Source organism: Esox lucius, chromosome 3, assembly GCF_011004845.1.
Source record: "Esox lucius isolate fEsoLuc1 chromosome 3, fEsoLuc1.pri, whole genome shotgun sequence".
Taxonomy (NCBI): Eukaryota; Metazoa; Chordata; class Actinopteri; order Esociformes; family Esocidae; genus Esox; species Esox lucius.
The window spans coordinates 34,102,418-34,129,650 of record NC_047571.1 but is presented as its reverse complement, the minus strand read 5'-3'; the positions used below and the strand labels follow the sequence as shown (position 1 = coordinate 34,129,650).

At 42.4% G+C, this 27,233-nt stretch overlaps 1 protein-coding gene across 3 annotated transcripts in view; it reads left to right on the top strand.

Annotated features, from left to right (window-relative positions):
• The first annotated feature begins 10,710 nt into the window (after nt 1-10,710).
• The window catches only part of LOC105030517 (piezo-type mechanosensitive ion channel component 2), an 82,399-nt gene continuing 65,876 nt past the window's right edge, over nt 10,711-27,233 (top strand). For all 3 annotated transcript variants that reach the window (XM_029115529.2, XM_034291472.1, XM_029115528.2), the window contains exons 1-4: nt 10,711-10,947; nt 11,066-11,336; nt 21,386-21,481; nt 26,561-26,686. In XM_029115529.2, the coding sequence (XP_028971362.2) occupies nt 11,273-11,336; nt 21,386-21,481; nt 26,561-26,686 (286 nt within the window). In that variant the 5' untranslated portion in view covers nt 10,711-10,947; nt 11,066-11,272. The remainder of the gene's footprint in view (nt 10,948-11,065; nt 11,337-21,385; nt 21,482-26,560; nt 26,687-27,233) is intronic.

Genomic DNA, 27,233 nt, shown 5'->3' with positions numbered 1-27,233 from the left:
GACGTACTTTCCTCTCTTGCGTATTATTAAAATATCACTGAACGTGGATTTGATCTGATCACATAAGACCCAGTTAAACAAACGTCAACAGACTCTGTGTGTGGTCACATCTTCTGCAGACTCAGCACTAAAGTTTTAATGAGTCCATAACCCAACCCATTAATTATATCTTGAGTTCTATCATACATTTCCTAAATGCTCTGTTCCATTGCATTGGATGACAGTTAACTCAATAGAGGTGATCAGGATGAGTTTGGCCAGAAATAAAATACAGATGCCATAACCTAATTTGAGCCGCCTTATTACATCGGGAGACAGTTCTGCAACAACGAGAAATGTGAATTATATTGTGGATTATTCTGAATGATTATTATGAAGTTTTGGCCGTTTTTCTCAAACCGGCCGATGTTCCCATGACGCAAATTTCCCCCGTGAGTCTCTCCGGACAGTGCCTGGTGAATGAATGAGATGGTGGAAACGCTGTAGGGATTTCATACATTTTTCATTTTCAGAGAAAATCAAAGTCAGACATTTTGAAAGAGGAAAATGCAAATTTTCAGTGTTTGCTTTTCCTGCAACGACAGGATGTTCCAATTATAATACAGCATCTGTACCGCTAAAATAGGGCCATTATAAAGCTGTTATATTGCTCCCAGGCCTTACAGTCAGGGCAGACAGGAGCCTCATTTCCAATCTGGGGCAGCTTCCCTCCTAAACGACACCCTACGTCCTAGTGTGCTTTTAACCACGACCCAAAGGAACCTGTCCCAGAGTAGTGCTCAACTGTGTGTGGAGTAGGGGGACGTTTGGGGCGCACACTTCGGTTTTGTGCTGAGTCTTGGATGCATAGTGCTATCTCTTTTTTACGACAAAAGCGTAATTAAGTTGGGCTTGCATTAGGTAGGTATGTGTGCAGTACATTTACATTAGGCGGAGAGCTGTAGGAACATCATGAAGAACAGGTCATTCAATGGTTGGTGTTAGTACTGTGGGCCAGGGACAGGACGACCGCTCTAGTGTCCGTCTGTCTTTCCCCCCTTCCCTCTCTTTCCCTCTCTCTCTCTCTCTTTCTCTCTCTCTCTTTCCCTCTCTCTCTCTCTCTTTCTCTCTCTCTCTCCCTCTCTCTCTCTCTCTTTTCCTGCCTATCTCAGGGAGGGGTGTCCATTTTGTGCCATAACTGAGACTAACGCATCATGTGTTTTCTATTCTTGCCAGTAGAATAACATGACAATCTCTTTTTGATTCTGTCTTTATGATTGTGTCTTTTGGACTGTGTGTTTTTGACTATTACAGGAGCTGGTGGAGTTTAGGTCAGGGGGGTGTAGTAGTATTATAAAGGCTGGTGGAGTTTAGGTCAGGGGGGTGTAGTAGTATTATAAAGGCTGGTGGAGTTTAGGTCAGGGGGGTGTAGTAGTATTATAAAGGCTGGTGGAGTTTAGGTCAGGGGGTGTAGTAGTATTATAAAGGCTGGTGGAGTGTAGGTCAGGGGGGTGTAGTAGTATTATAAAGGCTGGTGGAGTTTAGGTCAGGGGGTGTAGTAGTATTATAAAGGCTGGTGGAGTTTAGGTCAGGGGGGTGTAGTAGTATTTTAAAGGCTGGTGGAGTTTATGTCAGGGGGGTGTAGTAGTATTATAAAGGCTGGTGGAGTTTAGGTCAGGGGGTGTAGTAGTATTATAAAGGCTGGTGGAGTTTAGGTCAGGGGGGTGTAGTAGTATTTTAAAGGCTGGTGGAGTTTATGTCAGGGGGGTGTAGTAGTATTATAAAGGCTGGTGGAGTTTAGGTCAGGGGGTGTAGTAGTATTATAAAGGCTGGTGGAGTTTAGGTCAGGGGGGTGTAGTAGTATTCTAAAGGCTGTGCAGTTAACATCAGGCATCTGGGGTCATTATTACTGTGTTAAAAGCTTTAAACCCTTTGGGATTCAGTCAAAGGTCACACAGTGTAGGGAATTACTCCAAGGTTGAAGCTGTCTCTTATTTTTGCCTCCTTTTTACCACCCATATCAAACGGCTCCCTTTTAGCCTCATTTCTTCTTCATCTTCTCCCTTTGATCGTTTTTGGATTTTCCCATCCACTCCTTCCCACTCCACACTTTTGGAGAGTCAAAAAGAAAGCAAAGCATAGGAGAAGTCCAGCAAAAGGGTGAACTGAGAGTGAAGATTCCCTAGGTGTTTGTGACTGGTGTTAACGTCACTGGACTGAAGTGACTCAACTTAGTAGCAGGTTTTTTATTTTATTATCTTAAATGAACATGCTTGGATGAATGTGTCAATTCTTGTTTTTACTGTATAGATGGTTTTGAAACATTGAAGATCGGTTACTAATATATATATACACCGATCAGCCATAACATTATGACCACTGAGAGGTGAAGTGAATAACACTGATAATAATTATCATGGCACCTGTCAGTGGGTGCGATATATTAGGCAGCAAGTGGTGAACTGGCGACAGGGTCAAGAGGGGCCAAGGCTCATTGATGCACATGGGGAGTGAAGGCTGGCCCGTGTGGTCCGATCCAACAGACAAGCCACTGTGCCTCAAATTGTTAAAAAAGTTAATGCTGGTACTGATAGAACACACAGTGCATCCTATTTTGTTTGCGTATGGGGCTGTGTAGCCGCAGACCAGACAGGGTGCCCATGCTGACCCCTGTCCACCCGCCGAAAGGATCTACAATGGGCGTGTGAGCATCAAAACTGGACCACGGAGCAATGGAAGAAGGTGGCCTGGTTGGATCATGTTTTCTTTCACAGCACGTGGATGGCCGGGTGCGTGTGCGCTGCTTACCTGGAGAACACATGGCACCAGGATGCACTATGGGAAGAAGGCAAGCCGGTGGAGGCAGTGTGATGCTTTGGGCAATGTTCTGCTGGGAAACCATGGGTCCATCCATTCATGTGGATGTTACTTTGACACGTACCACCTACCCAAGCATTGTTGGAGACCAGGTTTACCCTTTCATGGCAACGGTATTCACTGATGACATTGGCCTCTTTCAGCAGGATAATGTGCACTACCAAATGCTTCAGGAATGTTTTGAGGAACACTAAAACGAGTTCCAGGTGTTGACTTGGCCAGACTTGGCCAAATTCCCCAGATCTTAATCCAATCGAGCATGTGTGGGATGTGCTGGACAAACTGGTCCAATCCATGGAGGCTCCACCTCGCAACTTACAGGACTTAAAGGATCTGCAGTTAATTTCTTGGTGCCAGATACCACAGCACACCTTCAGAGGTCTAGTGGAGTCCATGTCTCGATGGGGCAGGGCTGTTTTGGCGGCAAAAGGGGGACCTACACAAAAGGCAAAAGGTCATAATGTTATGGCTGATCGGTGTATTTCATGAATGCCTTTTGACTTTAAATGAAAATGGTAAATTTCACAGTGAGCCAGGCCTGTTTTTTGATTGTGACACAGAATATATATATATATATATAAACACAGGACTATATATTAACCTGTATAGTCCTGTGTCCATCCCATCCTGTAGGTCCAGATTGGTTTAGTTGAGCTGATGTCTTTATGGACCAGCGTTGTTCCAAGTTGGTGCTAGGCAGTCAGGACACAGGTTGCTCTCTATGTCATTCATTAACACTTAGATTATAGGGCAGATGCTTCCTGAAATACTTTGGGATTAGTTACCACAGAGGCGGACTTGGCATTTTCTTACTGGTAGTCTGTCTTAAGTTTTTGGAGACAATTATCTGGCTAATAATAATGATGATGACTCAAGGGGAGAAAATGGCCCGGTGGGTGAGATGCCTTGAACAAGAAAACGTGCAGGTGTGTCAGAATTGCCAGGGGCGATTTCTGGTCCCTCTCTGTCCCTGGTAAACAATCAAACACATCCTGAATGGCAGAGCGGGCATAAAATATTTAAGTTGCGTTGTTTTAAAAACAGAGCATCATCAGCCCATCCATTTTTTAATAACATTAATATATGATACACTTGCTTTGACAGCGAGATGTAAAAACAAATGTTTTTGATGCTAACCTACTGTATATTATTTGTAAGAACTATGAATCATTTTCAGCTGATCAATTTTTATTTTCTTCGATTTGCAATAGAACAAAGGTTAAGAGCATCTCATCACGCTGTTAAGTCAGCAAGAACGGTTTTCAACAGGCTGTGTTGCTGTTGTTCAGACAGGGAGCCTGGAATCAGTCATGCTCTCATCACAGCACATCGATCTGTTAGCACTTGTCAACATTTAGACCCAAACTGTATGGTTGAGGTTTGTGCCTCTATATTACCTCTGAGACCAAGATCTGTTTTTAGCTTCTGACCACTGTGGAAACCTACTAGAAAGCCCACTTAAACAGACACAAAAACACACACAGTTACATACACGCATATATACACACACACACACACACACACACTCACACACACATGCACACACACAGTCACGCTTGTTTTACTAAATACTTGTGAAGACCCATAACCTTCACCTAAAAACTTCAGAAACGCCAAACTCAAACCAAAAACTGTAAAACAAAATTCGAACCCAAAATTTTATTAGAAACCTAATCTTAATCCCAAACCTAGAAAAGAGAATAACGAATGTGAAGACAGGCAAAATGTCCTCATCAGTCATGATTTGCTGTGCTAGGACATCTGAACTTCAAAACTATAGTAATACACACACACCAACATTGGCACACACACACACACAAGCAGTCATAGAGCTACAGAATATACATCTACTTAAATACAAAATTAGGTGAAAAACCTGCATGAACAACACATCTATGCTGATATTGAAGTTACGGAGTAGATTTCATACTTGATCAATATTTGCAAGAATATGAGTTGGGGTGATTCAACTTACACCTCCTCCTTTTTGTTAAAAATAAAATGAATAATAATAAATAACATATTTACAAATAACATGCATCTTACAAATGTTGTGGAAATTACCACAAATTACGAAGAAAAGTCTGTATACTCAAATTGTACTTTTATTCTTATAGCGATTGCAGGAAACAGTGGTTAGGCTCTGATCCCCTTTTCCACACATACATTATCATTTAGAAACATTCAGAACCTTTAAGACTTGTTTTAGTACAAAGACATACTGAATGTGCAATTGGAAATGACACTTTATGTTACAACTATAGGGGGATCACACTTCTCAGCCTCCCCGGGAAAGTCTATGCCAGGGTTCTGGAGAGGAGAATACGGCCGATAGTAGAACCTCGGATTCAGGAGGAACAGTGTGGTTTTCGTCCAGGCCGCGGAACACTGGACCAGCTCTATACCCTCTACAGGGTGATGGAGGGTTCATGGGAGTTTGCCCAACCAGTCCACATGTGTTTTGTGGATTTGGAGAAGGCATTCGACTGTGTCCCTCGTGGCATCCTGTGGAGGGTGCTTCGGGAATATGGGGTCCTGGGTCCTTTGCTAAGGGCTGTCAGGTCCCTGTACGACCGAAGCAGGAGCTTGGTCCGCATTGCCGGCAGTAAGTCAGACTTGTTCCCTGTGCATGTTGGACTCCGGCAGGGCTGCCCTTTGTCACCGGTTCTGTTCGTAATTTTTATGGACAGAATTTCTAGGCGCAGCCAGGGGCCGGAGGGTGTCAGGTTTGGGGACCACACGATTTCGTCTCTGCTCTTTGCGGATGATGTTGTCGTGTTGGCCCCTTCAAGCCAGGACCTTCAGCATGCACTTGGACGGTTTGCAGCCGAGTGTGAAGCGGTGGGGATGAAAATCAGTACCTCCAAATCCGAGGCCATGGTCCTCAGTCGGAAAAGGGTGGCTTGCCCACTTCAGGTTGGTGGAGAGTGCCTGCCTCAAGTGGAGGAGTTTAAGTATCTAGGGGTCCTGTTCACGAGTGAGGGAAGGATGGAACGGGAGATTGACAGACGGATCGGTGCAGCTTCTGCAGTAATGCGGTCGATGTATCGGTCTGTCGTGGTGAAGAAAGAGCTGAGCCGCAAGGCGAAGCTCTCGATTTACCGGTCAATCTACGTTCCTACTCTCACCTATGGTCATGAGCTTTGGGTCATGACCGAAAGGACAAGATCCCGGATACAGGCGGCCGAAATGAGCTTTCTCCGCAGGGTGGCTGGGCGATCCCTTAGAGATAGGGTGAGAAGCTCGGTCACCCGGGAGGAGCTCAGAGTAGAGCCGCTGCTCCTCCACATCGAGAGGGGTCAGCTGAGGTGGCTTGGGCATCTGTTTCGGATGCCTCCGGAACGCCTTCCTGGGAAGGTGTTCCGGTCCCGTCCCACCGGGAAGAGACCCCGGGGAAGACCTAGGACACGCTGGAGGGACTATGTCTCCCGGCTGGCCTGGGAACGCCTCGGTGTCCCCCCGGAAGAGCTGGAGGAAGTGTCTGGGGAGAGGGAAGTCTGGGCATCCCTGCTTAGACTGCTGCCCCCGCGACCCGGCCCCGGATTAAGCGGAAGATGATGCGATGCGATGCGACTTTATTTTACTAGTTTATGTTTCAAGGTTTGGAACAAAACATCCATGTCTCACATAAACTATTTTACAACAGGTCAAAAATAGTATGTGTTACAACAGATCAAATATAGACCATGTTACAACAGATCAAATATAGACCATGTTACAACAGGTCAAATATAGACCATGTTACAACAGGTCAAATATAGACCATGTTACAACAGGTCAAATATAGACCGTCTTACAACAGGTCAAATATAGACCGTCTTACAACAGGTCAAAAATAGACCATGTTACAACAGGTCTAATATAGACCATGTTACAACAGGTCAAATATAGACCGTCTTACAACAGGTCAAAAATAGACCATGTTGAAACAGGTCTAATATAGACCATGTTACAACAGATCAAATATAGACCATGTTACAACAGGTCAAATATAGACCATGTTACAACAGATCAAATATAGACCATGTTACAACAGGTCAAATATAGACCATGTTACAACAGATCAAATATAGACCATGTTACAACAGGTCAAATATAGACCATGTTACAACAGGTCAAATATAGACCATGTTACAACAGGTCAAATATAGACCATGTTACAACAGGTCAAATATAGACCATGTTACAACAGGTCAAAAATAGACCATGTTACAACAGGTCTAATATAGACTGTGTTACAACAGGTCAAATATAGACCATGTTACAATAGGTCAAATATAGACTGTGTTACAACAGGTCAAATATAGACTGTGTTACAACCGATCAAATATAGATAATGTAACAATAGGTCAAATATAGACCATGTTACAACAGTTCAAATATAGACCGTGTTACAACAGGTCAAATATAGACCATGTTACAACAGGTCAAATATAGACCATGTTACAACAGGTCAAATATAGACCGTGTTACAACAGGGCAAATATAGACCGTGTTACAACAGATCAAATATAGACAACAGGTGTTACAACAGTTAAAGAGGTTAACCATGTGTCCATTGGTCCACTTTCCTTGTGATTTCCATTTGTATTTAGTTGAACTGATCATGTTGATTTGTGTATTCCTAGGGCTCCACACCAAGTAACTCAGATATATTGGTGTCAAATCAGTCCATAGAAAAAAAACACCTTAAACCCCATATACCTCCCTTAATAGCATAGAATATTCCTGAACACCACAAACACCATAGAATATCCCTAAACACCATAAAACACCCTAAACACTACAGAATATCCCTAAACACCATAAAACACCCTAAACACTACAGAATATCCCTAAACACCATAAAACACCCTAAACACTACAGAATATCCCTAAACACCATAAAACACCCTAAACACTACAGAATATCCCTAAACACCATAAAACATTCTAAACACTACAGAATATCCCTAAACACCATAAAACATTCTAAACACTACAGAATATCCCTAAACACCATAAAACACCCTAAACACTACAGAATATCCCTAAACACCATAAAACACCCTAAACACTACAGAATATCCCTAAACACCATAAAACATTCTAAACACTACAGAATATCCCTAAACACCATAAAACACCCTGAACACTACAGAATATCCCTAAACACCATAAAACACCCTAAACACTACAGAATATCCCTAAACACCATAAAACTCCCTACACTGGCCTCTTAACACGGCTTCGTACATTTAGTTCAGGAAGTTATCAATACGTCCTTTCATTCCTTCCTTGCGCCCCCTTTTCCTCCATCCTTCCCTCCCCCTCTCCATCCTTCCCTATCCTTCCCTCCCCCTCTCCATCCTTCCTTCTCTCTTTCCGCCCGTCTTCTCATGGAATGAATGAATAATGTATCAAAGACAAGTGGTAGCTGAAGATATCCATCCTTCCTTCTCTCTGAAGGGCTAAACTTTCTTAGGTTTGATCTTTGGACTAGCATGGGAACAAATCGATGGAAGATTTCTGTCTAGTTCTAATTCATTGGTTGGTGCCCCCTCAGAAACACACACACACACACCTTAGGGGGGGGGTTAGTTATTTTCTTCTGTTGTCCTCCTACCTACATCCAAACAACACAAACAGATCCAAGACCAGGCTACATCTTTTAACACCTAGCAACGCTTCAAACTTTATCCTGTTGTGTGTGTGTGTGTGTTTATGTGTGTGTGTGTGTGTGTGTGTGTGTGTTTGTGTGTGCATGTGTGTTTGTGTGTGCATGCGTGGTTGTGTGTGTGTGTGTGTGTGTTCCATTAATACTTCATATTCAGGCCTGTAAATCAATGGAAACTCCATGATGTGAGAACAAATATTCTGCATCCCAAACAACACACTATTCCCTATGTAGTGCAGTCATTCACTCCACTCTTAGAAGGTGTTATTTCTGGTTCCAAAATATACCATTCTAGCAGAACCTTTTCTGTTCAAAACTAAATTATTCTGAACACTAAGGTCCACTTTCACAGACACAGATTAAGCCCAGTCTAAAGCACTAGACTACGCTAAATCCTTGTCTGTGAAACCGGCCCTACAGCCTTGAGGCGTGGCTGTACAATCTAACTTCTTGTTCACCTATTAGGGAAATGTAATTCCTGTTCACCATGATAACATTTCACTCAGCAAATACATTTCAATTCTGCTTTAATTTTCATGGGCAATATATGTAATTGTATGTTATTATAATTAGTAGACTACTTTATTATAACTAACAATTATACTTCTTAATAACAATGCTGACTAACTTTGGAAATAAAATGGTAACTATTCCACCTCTGTAATCATAAATTCACTGAAGCTAAATGAGGGACTGACATCAGGCTACCTCTTGTACAATCTATATGTCAGGACAATTCAACAGAAGACTGCAAGATTCTAATTCAGATTTAAAACATTTTTTATATGTTCAGATCAGAGAATATATCACCATGCCACATTATACAGTTTGTTTTTGTTGTGGAATTATTATCTAAATGTGTTTTAAATCTGTTGTGCGCTTTAAGCAGAGACATGTCATTCAGAATGACCCATGAGTGTGTTCAGGTCATGTTGCCTTGGTCTAATCTGCTTCACGACTCTCTCAATACAGATGCCATATCATTATTTGATCACCCTGTTGTTACATAAAAACTTTGCAATATATTTGCAGATTAATGAAAAACAAATGATGTGATTGCAACAGTTTTAACTAAATTTGGCCAAACCAAAAAATATCCTGAACTGACCTGTGTATATTATAATCCACATAGTAATTCAGATTTCCTGTTGCTCTGGTAGTGTTGCTTAATAGTCCTGCTGTTAACATAGAATTAGGCTCAGATTGAGACAGGGCATCTAGGTGTATTAGTCCCATTGATCATTAGTGTGCTCTTTATAATGTCCTAATGCACGTGCTTACTTCCGTGGAAACAGCAGGGTGTGTCCGTCTCTCACATCCTTGTCAATATAAGTCATTAATATATTACTTCATGAACGTTAATAGAACATTTATTATGATCACAAAACAACTAATAAATTATCTGTTTTTCTGTTAATGTTTGCTTATATACAGTTCGGCAGTGGACAGTAAATGGTTTATAACTATCAATAAACCAACGGCAGAAAGAGACTTCAGAGAGATTAGGATGTCATATCTATCTACGCTCGGGACCCACTTTAATGCACTTCCTCTGCACTATGATTATATGAAGGGCGGGAATAATTAACGTCTCGTGTCTGTGCAGTTCGGTTAGTTTGATTGCAGCTCAACACTGTCAGCAGTGTCGCCAAGGGGCTCCATCGGTAGCTTGCTTTAAGTCGGGTCAAACAGATGTAGTTGAAGCACTTGGAGCCAAACATACGCATGTTTAAAGATCCTCGTATATTCTAGACCATTATGTGGGAAAGCACGCACGTCTGCACTCTCTCTCACTGTCTCTGCACTCTCTGACTCTCTCTCTCCCTCTCTCTCTCTCTCTCTCTCTCTCTCTCTCTCACACACACACACACAAATGCAGGTTATATATATACATAAATATTTACAAAAGGTTAAATTAATTATGAGGAAAACACTGTATACAAATTGTATATTAATATTATATTAAGATGACTAAACATTTACCGAGATTTGAAGTTTGGATTATGTTGCAATCCACTGTTCATGGAAAGTACTTTTCGTTTGGGAAGTGACCCAAACCTCTCCCCTAATTACCAAAGGGATCGCTAACCCAAAGAACTGTTCTGATTGGCTAAACAAGATGACAATCACTCCAGTGTCAAACCACAGTCAAACCAGAAGTCGGAAAGTCCAAATTCACCAATGCGTCAAAACCTGGGACTGCTTAACTCAAGGGGAATTAGTCAACCTCGATTAACCAAAGATACATTATAACATGAACGTTTCACGTGGCGACTTTGATATTTTAGCTTCTGCTTAAAAATGTTTCATTGTGGAGGAAAAGATTGGTTACGTGACCGGATAAGTTGCTGACGGTTGGCGTTGTTATTCTGTGGCTCGCACAGAGGCAGCAGTTTTTCTCACGCACCTGAGTCTTGAGGACTGTTTAAAAAAAGGTTTTTAACATATCTTTAATATATTAAAATATTGTTTTTGGTTTTCAATTGCTTCAACATTAAATATTGTTAATGGACAAAAACGCGAATTGCGGTTGGTTCATGTGAACATTTTCAGTTTGGAATGCAGGTGGGATGGTGCTGATGCTGCCGCGAGAAACATGTGTTCGGAAGTCGGAGAAGATGACAGCTGCATGATGCGGTCGCGGTTAACGACATCAGAAAGGACATAACTACCTAAAAGGATGCAATTTTCAGAAATTTGCTGTCTTTAAAACCATCAATCTCACTGTTTACCTGGTGGTAAAACCCGCAACGCAAAGTGATGGCGTCTGAGATGATCTGCGGGCTGATCTTCAGATTGCTTCTTCCGATATGTTTAGCAACAGGTAAGTTTTATCCGTGTATGTGTACGGTTTAATCTTGTGCATAAATACTTTTTTGGTATTACCTATTTATTTAAGTAGCCTAATTGTTAGAGTGTTGGACTTGTTGCAGATTGGGTGCTAATTCAAATCCTTCAGCCTACATGGTGAACATTTTGTCTATGTATCCTTGAGCAAGGCCCTTCATCTTTGTCGCGTGTTCTTTGAATTGATTACCTGTATGGGCCCCAATGATTTGGTAGTGACTAAATTGTTGAAAACGAGAACGTTGCCTATTATTGGACAGTGTTTGCTTGTTCGTCACTCGCTGCATTCGGTCTATTTGAAAATCGTTTTGTTTGATTGTTAGGTCCGGAAAACCTCTTATCATATTCTATAACGGTCATCACTGATCCAATTCACTCCCTAACCTGCAATGGGTCTACGGCTGTATCATTAACATGCGCATTTACGAACATGCGCTTTTACACAGGACTTAATTCGCAATTTCCCTGAGGTATTCTTTTTGAAGGCTTTAATTTACGGTTATCTTCCGGAAGATTCTGCACTTATGGGGATCACGTACAACAAAATAGGTCCTGCAACGACGGCCTTTCGTTTCACAAAAATAGATGCAATGTCTTCCCTAAGGTGATATTTAAATTGTCTCGGCAAATAAGGATTCGGTACTTAATAAAAATATTAGCGATTTGTTAGCATGTCGTTTATATTCTATCACGGCGAAGGAAAGACATGGTTGTCTTAACCAACATAGTATGACAAAAGTGAGGAGTTGTGGATCCAACCTAAGATCGGGTGTGTGGAGGGTCTGTGAATGTGAACCCCAATATATTTATGGAATTGGATTTTGTTTTTTAAATAAATAAATACACCCGATGTACAGTTGGAACATTAGTGTGTTAACAGATTAGTGTGTAATGTTTAAGTATATGTGAATGGTTAAACAGTAAGTAGCCTCTCACTTAAATTGTTTATTGGCTAAATATTGACCCCTATCCAAATATTGAGCCCTACCCCCCAAATCTAAATATATCCTATTTAATATGTTGCCCAAATGTTTTTGTTATCCCAGAATATAGTGTCTCTGTAAAAGATTGTGGATAATCAAAACTTTTTATATTTTTTTGATTTTATGAAGTATGAAATTACTTACATCTTACATGTTAGTATTAAGCGGTTTTTGTGGCCTGAAAGAGTAATGTAACACAAATATAATCTGTCAGGAAAATTATAAGACAAACATTTCCATCTCCAAGTAGCAGACATGTGAAAATCAAAATGTTGATATTAACTGTTTAACTTTCTAAGTATTGTATAATATTTGAAATAATCTACAAATATATCAAAACTTATCCTATAAAAAATCTATTGAAAAATGCTGCCTCAAATCTATCACAAACACACCTTCAGCAGGCTACAAAAGCCAATCAGCAGGCTACAAAAGCCAATCAGCAGGCTCCTCACATCAATAATTTCTTGCACCCACATAATTATATTTTTTCGTATATACCAACACATATCTTACAGAGAACAAATGTCAAGTCAATTCACTTAATTCCTTATTTTTGCTCAACAGTACCTTTCAAACTGGTTTGAACTGGCTTGATCAGACACTGTCTTGATCAGACACATAAATAATGTTAAACATTAAAACACTCCAGGAGAGGTCTTCGAATTATGCACTACACTGAACCTGAAACATTAACACCAATATAGTGTTTTTGATATTTTCAGAAAGTGCTCCCAGTCCCTGGAAACTTGATTAACTGATGTTACAAAAACACTGTGTTATATTTCAAAACATCTGAGGAGGATGTGTTTCAATGCTTCAGCAGAGTTGAACTTTTAGTCATATTTAAGATGGTGGCAGCTCAGTTGCTGCTTGTTTTCGGGTGGGAAAATATAATTTTTGGGTGAAAATATTTGTTGATGTTATTTATTGCAATAATAAATTGTGTTCATACTTGTGTGAATTGTGTTCATACTTGTGTCCACAAATTCAGCATTGTCTATATTATTAGATTTCAAAACAAATAATTGCTGTTTTGCCTTAATTCAATTTTGGAGTTGGACATATGGTTTGCTGTGTGGTTAGGGTTTACATTCGGAATAGGTTTAATATGATCTGCACACAATTTTGAAATAACCTTACTATCACTATGAGGCTCTGGAAACTAGTGTTGACTCTATGCTGATGCCTGTATATACCTCCTAGCTGGGTTTTACCAGTCAGGTAATCAGGCAATTTACACAAGTGGAGTTTTACAGTCACAGGCCTTAAACAGGGCCGAAACAGTGGGGTTACAGTCACACGGCTTAGTGTAAAGACAGTGGTGTTTTACAGTCACACAGCTTAGTGTAAAGACAGTGGTGTTTTACAGTCACACAGCTTAGTGTAAAGACAGTGGTGTAAAGACAGTGGTGTTTTACAGTCACACGGCTTAGTGTAAAGACAGTGGTGTTTTACAGTCACACGGCTTAGTGTAAAGACAGTGGTGTTTTACAGTCACACGGCTTAGTGTAAAGACAGTGGTGTTTTACAGTCACACGGCTTAGTGTAAAGACAGTGGTGTTTTACAGTCACACGGCTTAGTGTAAAGACAGTGGTGTTTTACAGTCACACGGCTTAGTGTAAAGACAGTGGTGTTTTACAGTCACACGGCTTAGTGTAAAGACAGTGGTGTTTTACAGTCACACGGCTTAGTGTAAAGACAGTGGTGTTTTACAGTCACAGGCCTTAAACATTGCAGAGATAGTGGAGTTTTATAGTCACAGGCCTTAAACAGGGCCGAAACACTTGAGTTTTGCAGTCACAGGCCTTTAACAGTGTCGAGACAGTGGAGTGGATACATTATTATTTGCGCAAAGTTGTTATGCTTCTGTGCCAAGCTATTGTGTTTACTGTTGATGGACAGTGAAAACAGAAACCCCCCCTTTTCATGCCGTACAAACAGCTTAAAGTAATTCAGGCCAGCTGGCTTCCACAGAGGTGTGTGTGGGTGTGTGTGGTAGATCAGGTCTGCTGTGTTTGTGTGTGTTTGTTCATCCCCCCTCTCCATTGGATCGTATTGTATCGTGCGGTGGTTACCTTAATAGGCCACAGTTAAACAGGATTAACACCCAACCTTCATGGTGGAGGACTGCCGGACCAGGCGCAACCCCTCTTCTTGCTAACAACAGCAACCCTTTGACCAAGGGGGCATTCCATGCCTAAGCCCCATCCGTAGAAGTGTGTCCTAAATCACACAATGTGCCCTATGGTGTGCCCTGCATCTGACCAAGGCAGCGTACTCCTTAGGGGTTAGGTTGCCGTTTGGGCCGCAGGCCAGGAGGATAATGCAGTCTGCACCAAGGCCTTCGTCTCTTCCAGGAGCCGTGCCGGGGCCGCGGTCTCTGCCTTAATTGGTGGAAAGTCGTTTTAACAATATGAATTAATAATGCGGTTGTGTGGGGATGAGAAGGACTGCCTTTCCCGTTATCCTAAAAACACACCTTTAATATTTCATGTTTTTTTCTCCTAGTTTTTCCCCCCACAAAGTGGCAATGAGCGGGATGTAGTCCCAGGCTCAGGGACATCTCAGAGATACGGGGAGAGGGGACATGTCAGAGACACAGGGGACATGTCAGAGACATGGGGACAGGGGACATATCAGAGACACGGGGGACAGGGGACATATCAGAGACACGGGGGACAGGGAACATCTCAGAGACACAGGGACATATCAGAGACATGGGGGACAGGGGACATCTCAGAGACATGGGGGACATATCAGACACATGTGGGACAGGGGACATCTCAGAGACACGGGGACATATCAGAGACATGGGGGACATATCAGAGACATGGGGGACATATCAGAGACACAGGGGACATATCAGAGACACAGGGGACATCACAATGTTATGTATTTATATTCCACATATAATATTACATTTTGTGTTGCTGCAGAATGATTTTTCGTCCCTGATAAACTGGCTTAAATTAAGATACAGCATTGACACTGTTTCTGTTTGCCGGACCACGTAAGCGGAGCCGGCTCAGAAGTGCGAATGTCTCTTACTGACTGACTGACTGACTGACTGACTGGCTGGCTGGCTGGCTGGCTGGCTGCACCTTGTTAAATAGCGTAGCAGTTAGAGACGCGTGCTCCGGCATAACAGGTCCCGTGTTCGCCTCCCATGTCATTCCAAACGCATTATGCCTGAGGTTCAGGACAGAAAGAACATTATGTAGCTACATAATAGGAAGCCTGAAATAAAATGGTTCTGGTGGATGTTAGGATTTGTCCAGGATAGACAAACACTTCATCGGCTTCACAATTCTTTCATCTTTTAACTGACAAAAAGTCAGTTATCGTTAGTGATGGTCATTCAAGGCTTCATTACCGTCATTCAAGGCTTCATTCTAGCAGCAGGATATTATGCTAGCAGCGCTAACTCAGATTTTCTTTTTCAAAATAGAAGCCATCATTGAAATATATAAGTTAATATAGTTAACTATCTTGTCTGTACATTTTATGTTTAATATCCATTACAATGTTATTCTTGTCTGTTCTTTTTCACAGAATAGATTGTTAACTATATTACCTTATACATTTCAATTATGGCTTTTGGGATAAAGAAAATCTGAGTGCTGCCAGCATAATATCCTGGCATTGTGGTGGAAGGAAACTTAATAAGAAACGTTACTCAGTTTTATGCTAGTTAATGGTGTCTAACAAAATATTCAAACTTGGCGTGATTTTAATGAGTGAAAGTATTATAATGCGAAGAGGCGTAGGCGACCCGGCTTCGATTTTCGAGCCACGATGAACACATTTTATTGCGGGCCGGCTGATCTAGGCTTGCTTGGTTTCCTGTCCCCTGAACACTTTGTACTGCTTCATGCTCTGTGTGTGAGTGTGTCTGTGTGACAGAGAGAGAGTGTGTGTGTGAGAGAGTGTGTGTGTGTGAATGTGTGTGTGTGTGTGAGAGAGAGTGTGTGTGTGTGTGAGAGAGAGTATGTGAGTATGTGACCGAGGGTGTATGCCTCTGGACAAAGAGGCTAGTTGCTGTCTTCATGGAAACTCAGTAAAGACACTATTGTCTCTATAAAGGTGATATGTGGCCCAGTAAATAACAGCCCGATCACAACCATAACCATGTCATTGTGGAATTTCAGATAAGTCCACTCTAACAGTTCATAGGGGGACATTCAAATTTTAATAGCGTATTTATACCTGAAATACAAAACATGTTTCCAAACTCCTCCTGCTTGGGTGATCAAATTCAGACCCTCCATTTGTGCTGTGTGAGGCAGAGAGAGATGTGAGGCTGGGGGCGGGGGGGATTTGCCTGGGGGGCATCAGTTGCATCATGGCGACTGTTACCTGCTGCTTCTCTGACAGCACCTTTACAGGCAAGCAAACAGAGGGTGAATAGAGCTGTTATGCACACACACACAGACACACACAGACACACACACAGACACACCCAGACACACACAGACACACCCAGACACACACAGACACACACAGATACACACAGACACACCCAGACACACACACAGACACACACAGACACACACACAGACACACACACAGACACACACAGACACACACAGACACACACAGACACACACTTATTGTTCTGTTTAGTTGCGTACAAGTACCACATACTGGTCAGACACAGGTTCTGTATTACCCAGGGAGGGAACAGGTTCTGTATTACCCAGGGAGGGAACAGGTTCTGTATTACCCAGGGAGGAAACAGGTTCTGTATTACCCAGGGAGGAAACAGGTTCTGTATTACCCAGGGAGGGAACAGGTTCTGTATTACCCAGGGAGGAAACAGGTTCTGTATTACCCAGGGAGGAAACAGGTTCTGTATTACCCAGGGAGGAAACAGGTTCTGTATTACCCAGGGAGGGAACAGGTTCTGTATTACCCAGGGAGGAAACAGGTTCTGTATTACCCAGGGAGGAAACAGGTTCTGTATTACCCAGGGAGGAAACAGGTTCTGTATTACCCAGGGAGGAAACAGGTTCTGTATTACCCAGGGAGGAAACAGGTTCTGTATTACCCAGGGAGGAAACAGGTTCTGTATTACCCAGGGAGGGAACAGGTTCTGTATTACCCTAGGAGGGAAGTGGTTTGGTTTTACCCAGGGAGGGAAGTTGTCCTGCTGTAATTTGCTTCCAGTGATTTACTGACTTCCATTCAATCTCCCACCATTGAATTCTCTGTAGTGAGACACAGTTTTATTATTTAATCTCTCCTCGATGATGCATTATCAAGCCTGCTTAATAGTTCCTCCTGTAGGACGACAGGCTGGTGACTCTTCATTTTCTCTCTCTTATCACTTTCTGCCCAAGCCCCACATAGACACACTTACACACACACAGACACACTCACACACACACAGACACACTCACACACACAGACACATTCAAAGACACACTCACACACACACAGACACACTCACACACACAGACACACTCACACACACACAGACACACTCACCCACACACAGACACACTCACACACCCAAATGACTTTTCTGTTAGTTCTGACTCTTTGAATACAGTTTTTTACAATCACTTTATTATTCCCACAGGACTAGTACTATAGAATGTGGATTGTGTCAATATTTACACAAGACTAGTACTATAGAATGTGGATTATCTCATTATTCCCACAAGACTAGTACTATAGAATGTGGATTGTGTCAATATTTACACAAGACTAGTACTATAGAATGTGGATTGTGTCAATATTTACACAAGACTAGTACTATAGAATGTGGATTATCTCATTATTCCCACAAGACTAGTACTATAGAATGTGGATTGTGTCAATATTTACACAAGACTAGTACTATAGAATGTGGCTTATGTCATGGCTTTCCCATAGGACAGAGCTGACTAGACTGTAGGACACGTTCAGGTACCTGTTCTGACCAGTCCCCTGTTCTGACCCGTCCCCTGTTCTGACCCGTCCCCTGTTCTGACCAGTCCCCTGGTTCTGACCCATTCCCTCTTCTGACCCATTCCCTGTTCTGACCCATTCCCTGTTCTGACCAGTCCCCTGGTTCTGACCCATTCCCTGTCCTGACCCATTCCCTGTTCTGACCCAAGCTGCAGCACCTGTTAAACCTTAGAGCACAGGGATGTCTAATCACATGTGACACGTTTTCTCACAGGACTTTGGAGTTTGTAATATGGTTCATTAATGTGGCTGGAATAATTCCTCTCCGACAATTTGTGGGGACCCCAGGGGGAAGTGCTACTGCCACTCCAAGAACTAATGGGGGGCCTAAAAAACAAACAAACAAATGGGAGCTACGTACAGGACTTAAATAACTGACATGGGAGATACGTACAGGACTTAAATAGCTGACATGGGAGATATGTACAGGACTTAAATAACTGACATGGGAGATATGTACAGGACTTAAATAACTGACATGGGAGATACGTACAGGACTTAAATAACTGAAATGGGAGATACGTACAGGACTTAAATAACTGACATGGGAGATATGTACAGGACTTAAATAACTGACATGGGAGATACTTATAGGACTTAAATAACTGACATGGGTGATCTATACAGGACTCTGATTACTGACATGGGAGATCTGTACAGAACTTAAATTACTGACATGGTGTTCTGTGCTTTTTCCATGGTACTACATTACCCCGACCACCCCCAGTAAAGCATAGCCCTTCCCAGTAAGGCTGTAAATGCTGTTTGGTGTAAGTGTCCCGGCCAGGCTTGGTTGGAGCCTACACCTTATTTTCCGTTCATTCTTTCGGGGCAAAGATTCACTCCCTAAATCAGCTTGAGTGTTTTCTTTTGTAACTTAGTCCGGAGGGCAGTGCCGGGCTACAAGCCCTTTTTTGGATAGCTCATCTCTGTTTCTGACGCTCTCTAACGTGGAACAGAAGAGTTAGAACGCCATTAGAGAAGTGTTCTGTACGTGTGGACAGTGGTAGGAGTTGTCATTGATTTCTCTTTAAGGTGACCAGGCCATGAAAATACTCGGTCACCCTCTGCCAGGTCCCTATCAGACTGTTTTTCCCGTTTCACTGAGGTGTGAATACTGGACGTATATAAAAAAAGGGAGATGCTCTTAGACATTAATCTCACTAACCAATCTATGGTCAGGGACAATAACAATATTATTATTAGATTGAGTTCTTACAGTAAAATCTTAGCGAAGCCTTAGTGTGATGGACACAGTCCCAAAGCAAGTCCTAACCCATATTAGTGCGTAGAGCTCCATTGGCAGTTAAAACACCCTTCAGGTGTTGAAGTAAAGTCAAGTAAAAGCACTGCATATTGACACCACCATATCAGAGTAGTGAAGTACTTTCCAGAGTCCTGAAGTACTTTCCGGAGTCCTGAAGTACTTTCCGGAGTCCTGAAGTACTTCACAGAGTCCTTAAGTACTTCCCCAAGTCCTGGAGTACTTTAGAGAGTCCTGAAATAGTTCAGAGAATCCTGAAGTACTTCCCAGTGTCCTGAAGTACTATGCCAAACAAAGGCTGGTTAGTCTTCTTGTGCGCTATGTACTGAATGTTTAAACCCCTGGTCTGTTTGTTGCAAATGCAAATACAAAGGTACTTGTGTTTGTGTTCCAGAGAAGGACATCAATGAGCTCCTCCAGTTGTTTATGAATCCATCTATTGACTGAGACCAAAATAAGTAACATTTTACGTGTCAATCCTGGCCTAAGAATTTTATGCTTATGACCTGGACTTTCTTTTCCAATCAGGGAATCCTTTGTGCCTTAAATGTTGTAATGGCTGTAAATATGAGTCATTTGGGACATGGTGATGATGGTCAGTGCAGTAATGGCAAAGCATTAGCTTGTTGGAGGGGGGTTGGGGGGTGGTCAGTAAACTGGTAAAACATTAGCTTGTTGGAGGGGGGTTGGGGGGTGGTCAGTAAACTGGTAAAACATTAGCTTATTGGAGTGTGTCTGCATTTTTTTTTTTGGGGGGGGGGGGCCTGATGTGGAGGGAAACCTGATGGGAAACCTGATTAAGGGAAACCTGATGTGGAGTGGATATTTTCTGTCAGGATATAGAGCCATACATACATGATTTTCTGTCAGGATATAGAGCCATACATACATACATACATTATTATTTTTCGACTTCAATTTGGCCTCTTGCACTTCAAATGACACATTAAGGCCAGCCAGTGTTCCCCCACCTGGTTCCCCGAAGCGCCTTTCCAATCCCAATATTTGTTCAATTCCAGCACTGCCACACCTGTCTCAACTAGTCATCTGGTAATCAATCAAACCCCTAACGATTCATTCCCTGCTCGAGCCACCGAGCTGAGTTGAACCCAGCTGATATGCTCAGGTCTCTGTCAATGCATTATCCAACTCTATTTCTTAACCACGAAAAGCTCTCTGTCCAGATCCAGGATGACTAGTGAGACAGGGGTCGAGGAGACAGCATGATGTTCCCTAGACTCAATGTCCTTATTGACCTAATGGACCTCGTCCTGTTAATTGTTACTCTGCTCGGCATATACTGTTAACAGCCAGAGTCTATCAGGCTGATTGACTACATCAATATGATTATATCTGTGGCTGTTATCTTACAGACCAAACGCCAATATCCCAGCAACCCAGTGCCTTCTCATATCGCCTGTGTGTGTGTCTGTGTGCGTTCGTCTTGCACGCGTGTGTCTGTGTCTGTGTGTGTCTGTGTGCGTTCGTCTTGCACGCGTGTGTCTGTGTCTGTGTGTGTCTGGACCAAACGTTGATACCTAAGCAATGTAGAGATAATGCAAACTATTTTTCCTCACACAACTTTGATCGATACTGTTGTTACTGTAACTCAGGGCCAGATTATTTCCAGGGAGGATGCTAAATATGTTATTTTTACTTTTCTATGATTTCTATTGATTTGCCTACTAATCCATGTCTCTTTGTCCTTTACCTCTCTCCTCCTTTCTGTTCCTGTCTCTCCTCCTCTCTGTTCCTGTCTCTCCTCCTCTCTGTTCCTGTCTCTCCTCCTCTCTCCTCCTGTCTCTCCTTCACTCCTGTTTCAGCGTGTCTGTTCAGGTACAATGGGCTGTCATTTGTCTACCTCATCTACCTCCTCCTCATCCCTCTTTTTGCCGAGCCAACCAGCACAACCATGCAGGGTAAGTCCCTCCTCCACCTCCTCCACTTCTCTCCATGATCTCCTCCACCTCCTCCACTTCTCTCCATGTTCTCCACCTCCTCCACCTCCCACCCCTTTCTCCTCCACATCCTAACTTCTCTTCTCCTTCTTCATGCCCCCCCCTTCCCTTCATCCTCCTCCTCTAACTCTTTGGTTTCCTCCTCTTTTCCTTGTCCTCCTCCTCCACCAAATCCTCCTATTTCTTTCGTATTTTGTTTGTGATTCACCGTCTTCTCCAGACCAACAGGCTGGACAATTGACCCTGGTCCTTCCACTAACTCTTCTCTGAGAGACACATAGTCAATGGGCCTGCTGGTCTCCATCACCTGCAGGATCTGCAGAACTCTCTGTTTCAGAAAACCCAAATGAATCCAGCTAATGAAACTGTATTTCCGTTTCAGAAAACCCAAATGGATCCAGCTAATGAAACTGTATTTCCTTGATGACAGGATGTCCTTCCCAATAGATATTAGGCCTGGCTGTGATTGGATGGTGCAACTGGTTTGGCCACTAGTCATGTGGTTTGTCCGACAGAGATGTGTTTTGTCTGTAATTAATTAATCTGAACTGGCTTAATCAGGAGGGTGTGTCTTAGAAGTAAGACGAAGAAAACAACTACGCTGTTTTCATTTGAGAAACTGATAGGGAAATGGTGTTTAAATATCAATGTTTGGACTACATTGAGAAACAGATCAACTATCCTCATACCTATTTGGATGGACCTCAACCTCTCATGGGGAAAAGGCCAAACTGGCATTGGACTGGCATTAGACTGGTATTAAGTCACAGATCACTGACCTTTTGAACCTCTACTCTCGGACCTCTCCATTGGTCCAGAACAGTCAGCAGTCTGTCAATGTTCCCTGGAGCAAGGCATTTCAACGTAATTGCTCCTATAAGTCACCCTGAATAAGAAGATTATCACTGAAATGTAGATGTTTGGTTTAGTGAGACTACTGATGACTCCACTGTCCTGGAGAACGGGTCATTTCTCTATCACTGCTGAGAAACCGGATGGTTATATGTGTATTTCACCACAGGTTGGAAAGGATGGTTCTGATGGTCAGAAACCTGGCCGCTATGGTTTCTGGAGGGGACCATGTCCTCTGCTTAGGATTACACAATGCTATGCTGCCTCAGGAGACAGGTGGAGTGGATTGGTTCCTGTCAGCCACCAGACCCAAGCGCCAAGACAGAGCATTTGGACATTGTCAGTGGGCATCTGGAGAGGCTGGGTTGAAGAGGTGATGAGGTCCAGATAATCAGGCTGTATGTGGCTTTATCTTCTTGGAATAACAACCTGTCACACAGGAACTGAAGCAGAAGAATTAAGGGAGCAAGTCGGAGAAAAGAGGATGTACACCCTCAGGAAAGAACTATTAGCCAGCCAGTCAGGAAGTAAAATACAGCAGAGGGTGTAATGGAAAGAGGAAAGAAAGAATGAAGGATAGAGAGAGGAAGAGAGGGAGAAAACAGACGAGGGATGGAGGTGGGAAGGAAGGAATGATGGAATGTAGTGATGGAAAGAGCAGAAGGACAGAAAGGACAAAAGGAAGAAGAGGGGAGTGAGGAGGAAAATAATCTTTAAAGTGTTCCACTTAAACTCTCATCAATAGTTAAGGAGAGAGGACTTCTTAGTCAAGCTAATGTAACGTAATGTGTAGTCTGGATAGCAGGTTGACCGTATGTAAACTAATGCATATTGCTCATAGACAGTTTACTGTATTGTTTCACAGATCAGGGAAGCAGTATGGGTGACCTCTCTGTGTGATGCTAAGACTTTGTACTGTCTGTGTGATGTTAAGAGGTTGTCCTGTCTGTGGTGTTAATAGGTTGTCCTGTCTGTGGTGTTAGGAGGTTGTCCTGTCTGTCTGGTGTTAAGAGGTTGTCCTGTCTGTCTGGCGTTAAGATGTTATCCTCTCTTTTTGGTGTTAAGAGGTTGTCCTGTCTGTCTGGTGCTAAGTGTTTGTCCTGTCTGTGATGTTAGGAGGTTGTCTTGTCTGTGTGGGGTTAAGAGGTTGTGCTGTCTGTGATGTTAGGAGGTTGTCTTGTCTGTCTGGTGTTAAGAGGTTGAGTCTGCAGACGTTCTCACCCAGAGGTCACAGAGGAACATGCGCAGGCAGAGATACAAACATACACACACACTGCTGTATACACACGTGACCAACAGAGACAGTGGGCAGTTCCAGGAAACCACCGAAGCGGTCTGTTTTGGCCATACAACACACTAGGCAGCCTGTTAAAATTGCCTTTTAAAAACAGATGCCATGTATGAATAATTTAGCTACTTTTCAGATGGCTATTAAACATAAAGCCATCCTACAATAATATCCTCAGAGACAATAAAAACTAGGTTTGCCTCCTGAATTGCACCCGATTCCCTATATAGTACATTACACCAGAGTCCTATTCCCTATATAGTACACTACTCTAGACCAGAGACCTATTCCCTATATAGTACACTACTCTAGACCAGAGACCTATTCCCTATATAGTACACTACTCTAGACCAGAGACCTATTCCCTATATAGTACACTACTCTACACCAGAGTCCTATTCCCTATATAGTACACTACTCTAGACCAGAGTCCTATTCCCTATATAGTACACTACTCTAGACCAGAGACCTATTCCCTATATAGTACACTACTCTAGACCAGAGTCCTATTCCCTATATAGTACACTACTCTAGACCAGAGACCTATTCCCTATATAGTACACTACTCTTGACTAGAGTATAATTCCCTATATTGTACATTACACCAGAGACCCTCTACCTATATAGTACACTACTCTAGACCAGAGACCTATTCCCTATATAGTACACTACTTTTGACTAGAGTATAATTCCCTATATTGTACATTACACCAGAGACCCTCTACCTATATAGTACACTACTCTAGACCAGAGACCTATTCCCTATATAGTACACTACTCTTGACTAGAGTATAATTCCCTATATAGTACATTACACCAGAGACCCTCTACCTATATAGTACACTACTCTAGACTAGAGTCCTATTCCCAATATAGTATACTACTCTAGACCAGAGACCTTTTCCCAATGTAGTACACTCCTCTAGACTAGAGTCCTATTCCTTATACAGTACACTACTCTAGACCACAGACCTATTCCCAATATAGTACACTACTCTAGACCAGAGACCTATTCCCAGTGTAGTACACTACTCAAGACTAGAGACCTATTCCTTATATAGTACACTACTCTAGACTACAGACGTATTCCGTATATAGTACACTACTCTAGTATGGAGTACTATTCCCTATATACTACATTACACCAGAGACCCTCTACCTATATAGTACACTACTCTAGACCAGAGACCTATTCCCTATATAGTACAGTACTCTAGACCAGAGCCCTTTTCCTTATATAGTACACTACTGTGGTATAGAGTAATATTCCCTATATAGTACATTACACCAGAGACCATCTACCTACATAGTACACTACTCTAGACCAGAGACCTATTCCCTATATAATACACCTATTCCATGCAAAGTAACTTAACATTGCACAACACTTTTGAAAGAAGTAACTATATAATTTGGCTTGAAAATATTGATTGTTTTTTGGAATACGTCTAGATAAAATATGCAGATTAAATAGTTTTGATGTGGAACAGAATATGAATGCACATCTTACTTTGAATCTACAACATAGATATTCTAGTATCTGCCTTGTTAATCTGGAGATGAAGTTTCCAGACTGTTATTTGCCCCTTCTTGGAGATGAAGTCTCAGTGGTCCGTTTGTCTTCTACGTTATTGAGAAATGGAGTGGGCGCAGCCAAAGCAGGGCCATTGCCCGGACATTAAGGACCAATTTGGACACTAAAACCTTTGGACACTTAAACTCTCCCGTTCTGTGTATTAACACAAATTCTCCCCCCCCCCCGGTGACCGTCAGGGGAACACTGAAGGAAATCAGCACACTAGTTTTACTGTAGAAATATGACAGGCTGTTGTTGGTAGTGGTGATAAGGCTGGCTGAGAAGAGATGTTGGCTGGCTGAAGGAGGCTCCTGGAAATTAAATATTATATTTTATTACTAAAATGAAACAGAAATACATTGAACATTTATTCAAAAGTGGAGATTTAAGTCCTTAAATGAAGTGGTGATTTATAAATTTAAACAAGTTTGATTTTTTGCTGTAATAACGAGATGATTAAATTAGGACACAGGATCTGTAGTCATTACCTTCAGGATTAAGGATAATGTTTTTGGCAAGGCATCTCATTGCATCGGCATGACTCACTGACTCACCTAAGATACACACTTTCCTTGTCACTCCACTTCACAATAGTGAGAATAGTGTTAGTGTTTTTAATGGAGTGTCTGTTTCCTGGGGTTGAGGATGTTCACTTCCTCATCAAAAGGGGAGATCCAATCACCCTACTGTATTCTATCATCACCATGACAACCATTAGCAACAATTATGCCAAATACCTGTAGGTGTGCAGTAAAACCCTGCACATGTGGGGAGCAGCTGTGGGTGTCTCTCCTCCTATTTTTCTCCCTTTTTCCAACTTCTCTCTCTCCCTCCTCCACCACCCCCACTTTCCCTCCTCTCCCACCCCCACTCTCAGAGTCCTTCACTTTCCCTTGTTGGGAGTGGAGTAGGCGTCTTCTGAAAGAGCTGTAGTGATCAGTTTTAGATCAATTGGAGAGATTGCTCTAGTGATCAGTTTTAGATAATGTGGATAAACTGCTCTAGTGACTTGTTCATGTAATGTGGAGAAAGTGCTCGAATGATAATTTCAGATAATGTGGAGAAAGTGCTCTAATGATCATTTCAGATAATGTGGAGAAAGTGCTCTAATGATCATTTCAGATAATGTGGAGAAAGTGCTCTAATGATCATTTCAGATAATGTGGAGAAAGTGCTCTAATGATAATTTCAGATAATGCGGGGAAAGGGCTTCAATTGTCAGTTCAGATAATGTGGACAATGAGCTCTAGTTGTCAGTTCTGAGCCTGTTGATGACAAAAATATTTATTTTTAATGAAGTTCCATGTCATTGTTTGTCCTCCAGGCCACACGGGGCACCTCCTATTGTCCCTGTGCATCACCAGTTTCAGCTTCCTGCTCTTTCACATCATCTACCAGATTACCATCAACAGTATCCTGGCCTGGAACAACATCAAGCCGGACTTTAACTGTAAGTACTAATGTTAAATCCAATCATGTGAGTGGGTCAGTCACTGAAGAACAGGTGTAGACCTAAATGTGGAATACTTACAAGGGGGTTGAGTCAATGCGAGGGATATGAGGTGGTTGAGTCAATGTGAGGGGGTATGAGGTAGTTGATTCACTGTGAGGGGTTATGAGGGGGTTGAGTCACTGAGGGGCTATGAAGGGGTTGAGTCAATGTGAGGGATATGAGGGGGTTGAGTCAGTGTGAGGGGGTATGAGGGGGTTGAGTCAATGTGAGGGGGTATGAGAGGGTTGAGTCACTGTGAGGGGGTATGAGGGGGTTCAGTCAATGTGAGGAGGTATGAGGAGGTTGAGTCAATGTGAGGGGGTATGAGAGGGTTGAGTCAGTGTGAGGGGGTATGATGGGGTTGAGGTACAGTGACTAGGCAACAGGATAGACTTAAACCTAACCCTTATTCTAACCCTTCAATTATTAACTTACTTTACCCTCTCCATGATCACAACATTCCACTTATTAGAACAGAGAAACTACATACACAGGCATAGTTCAC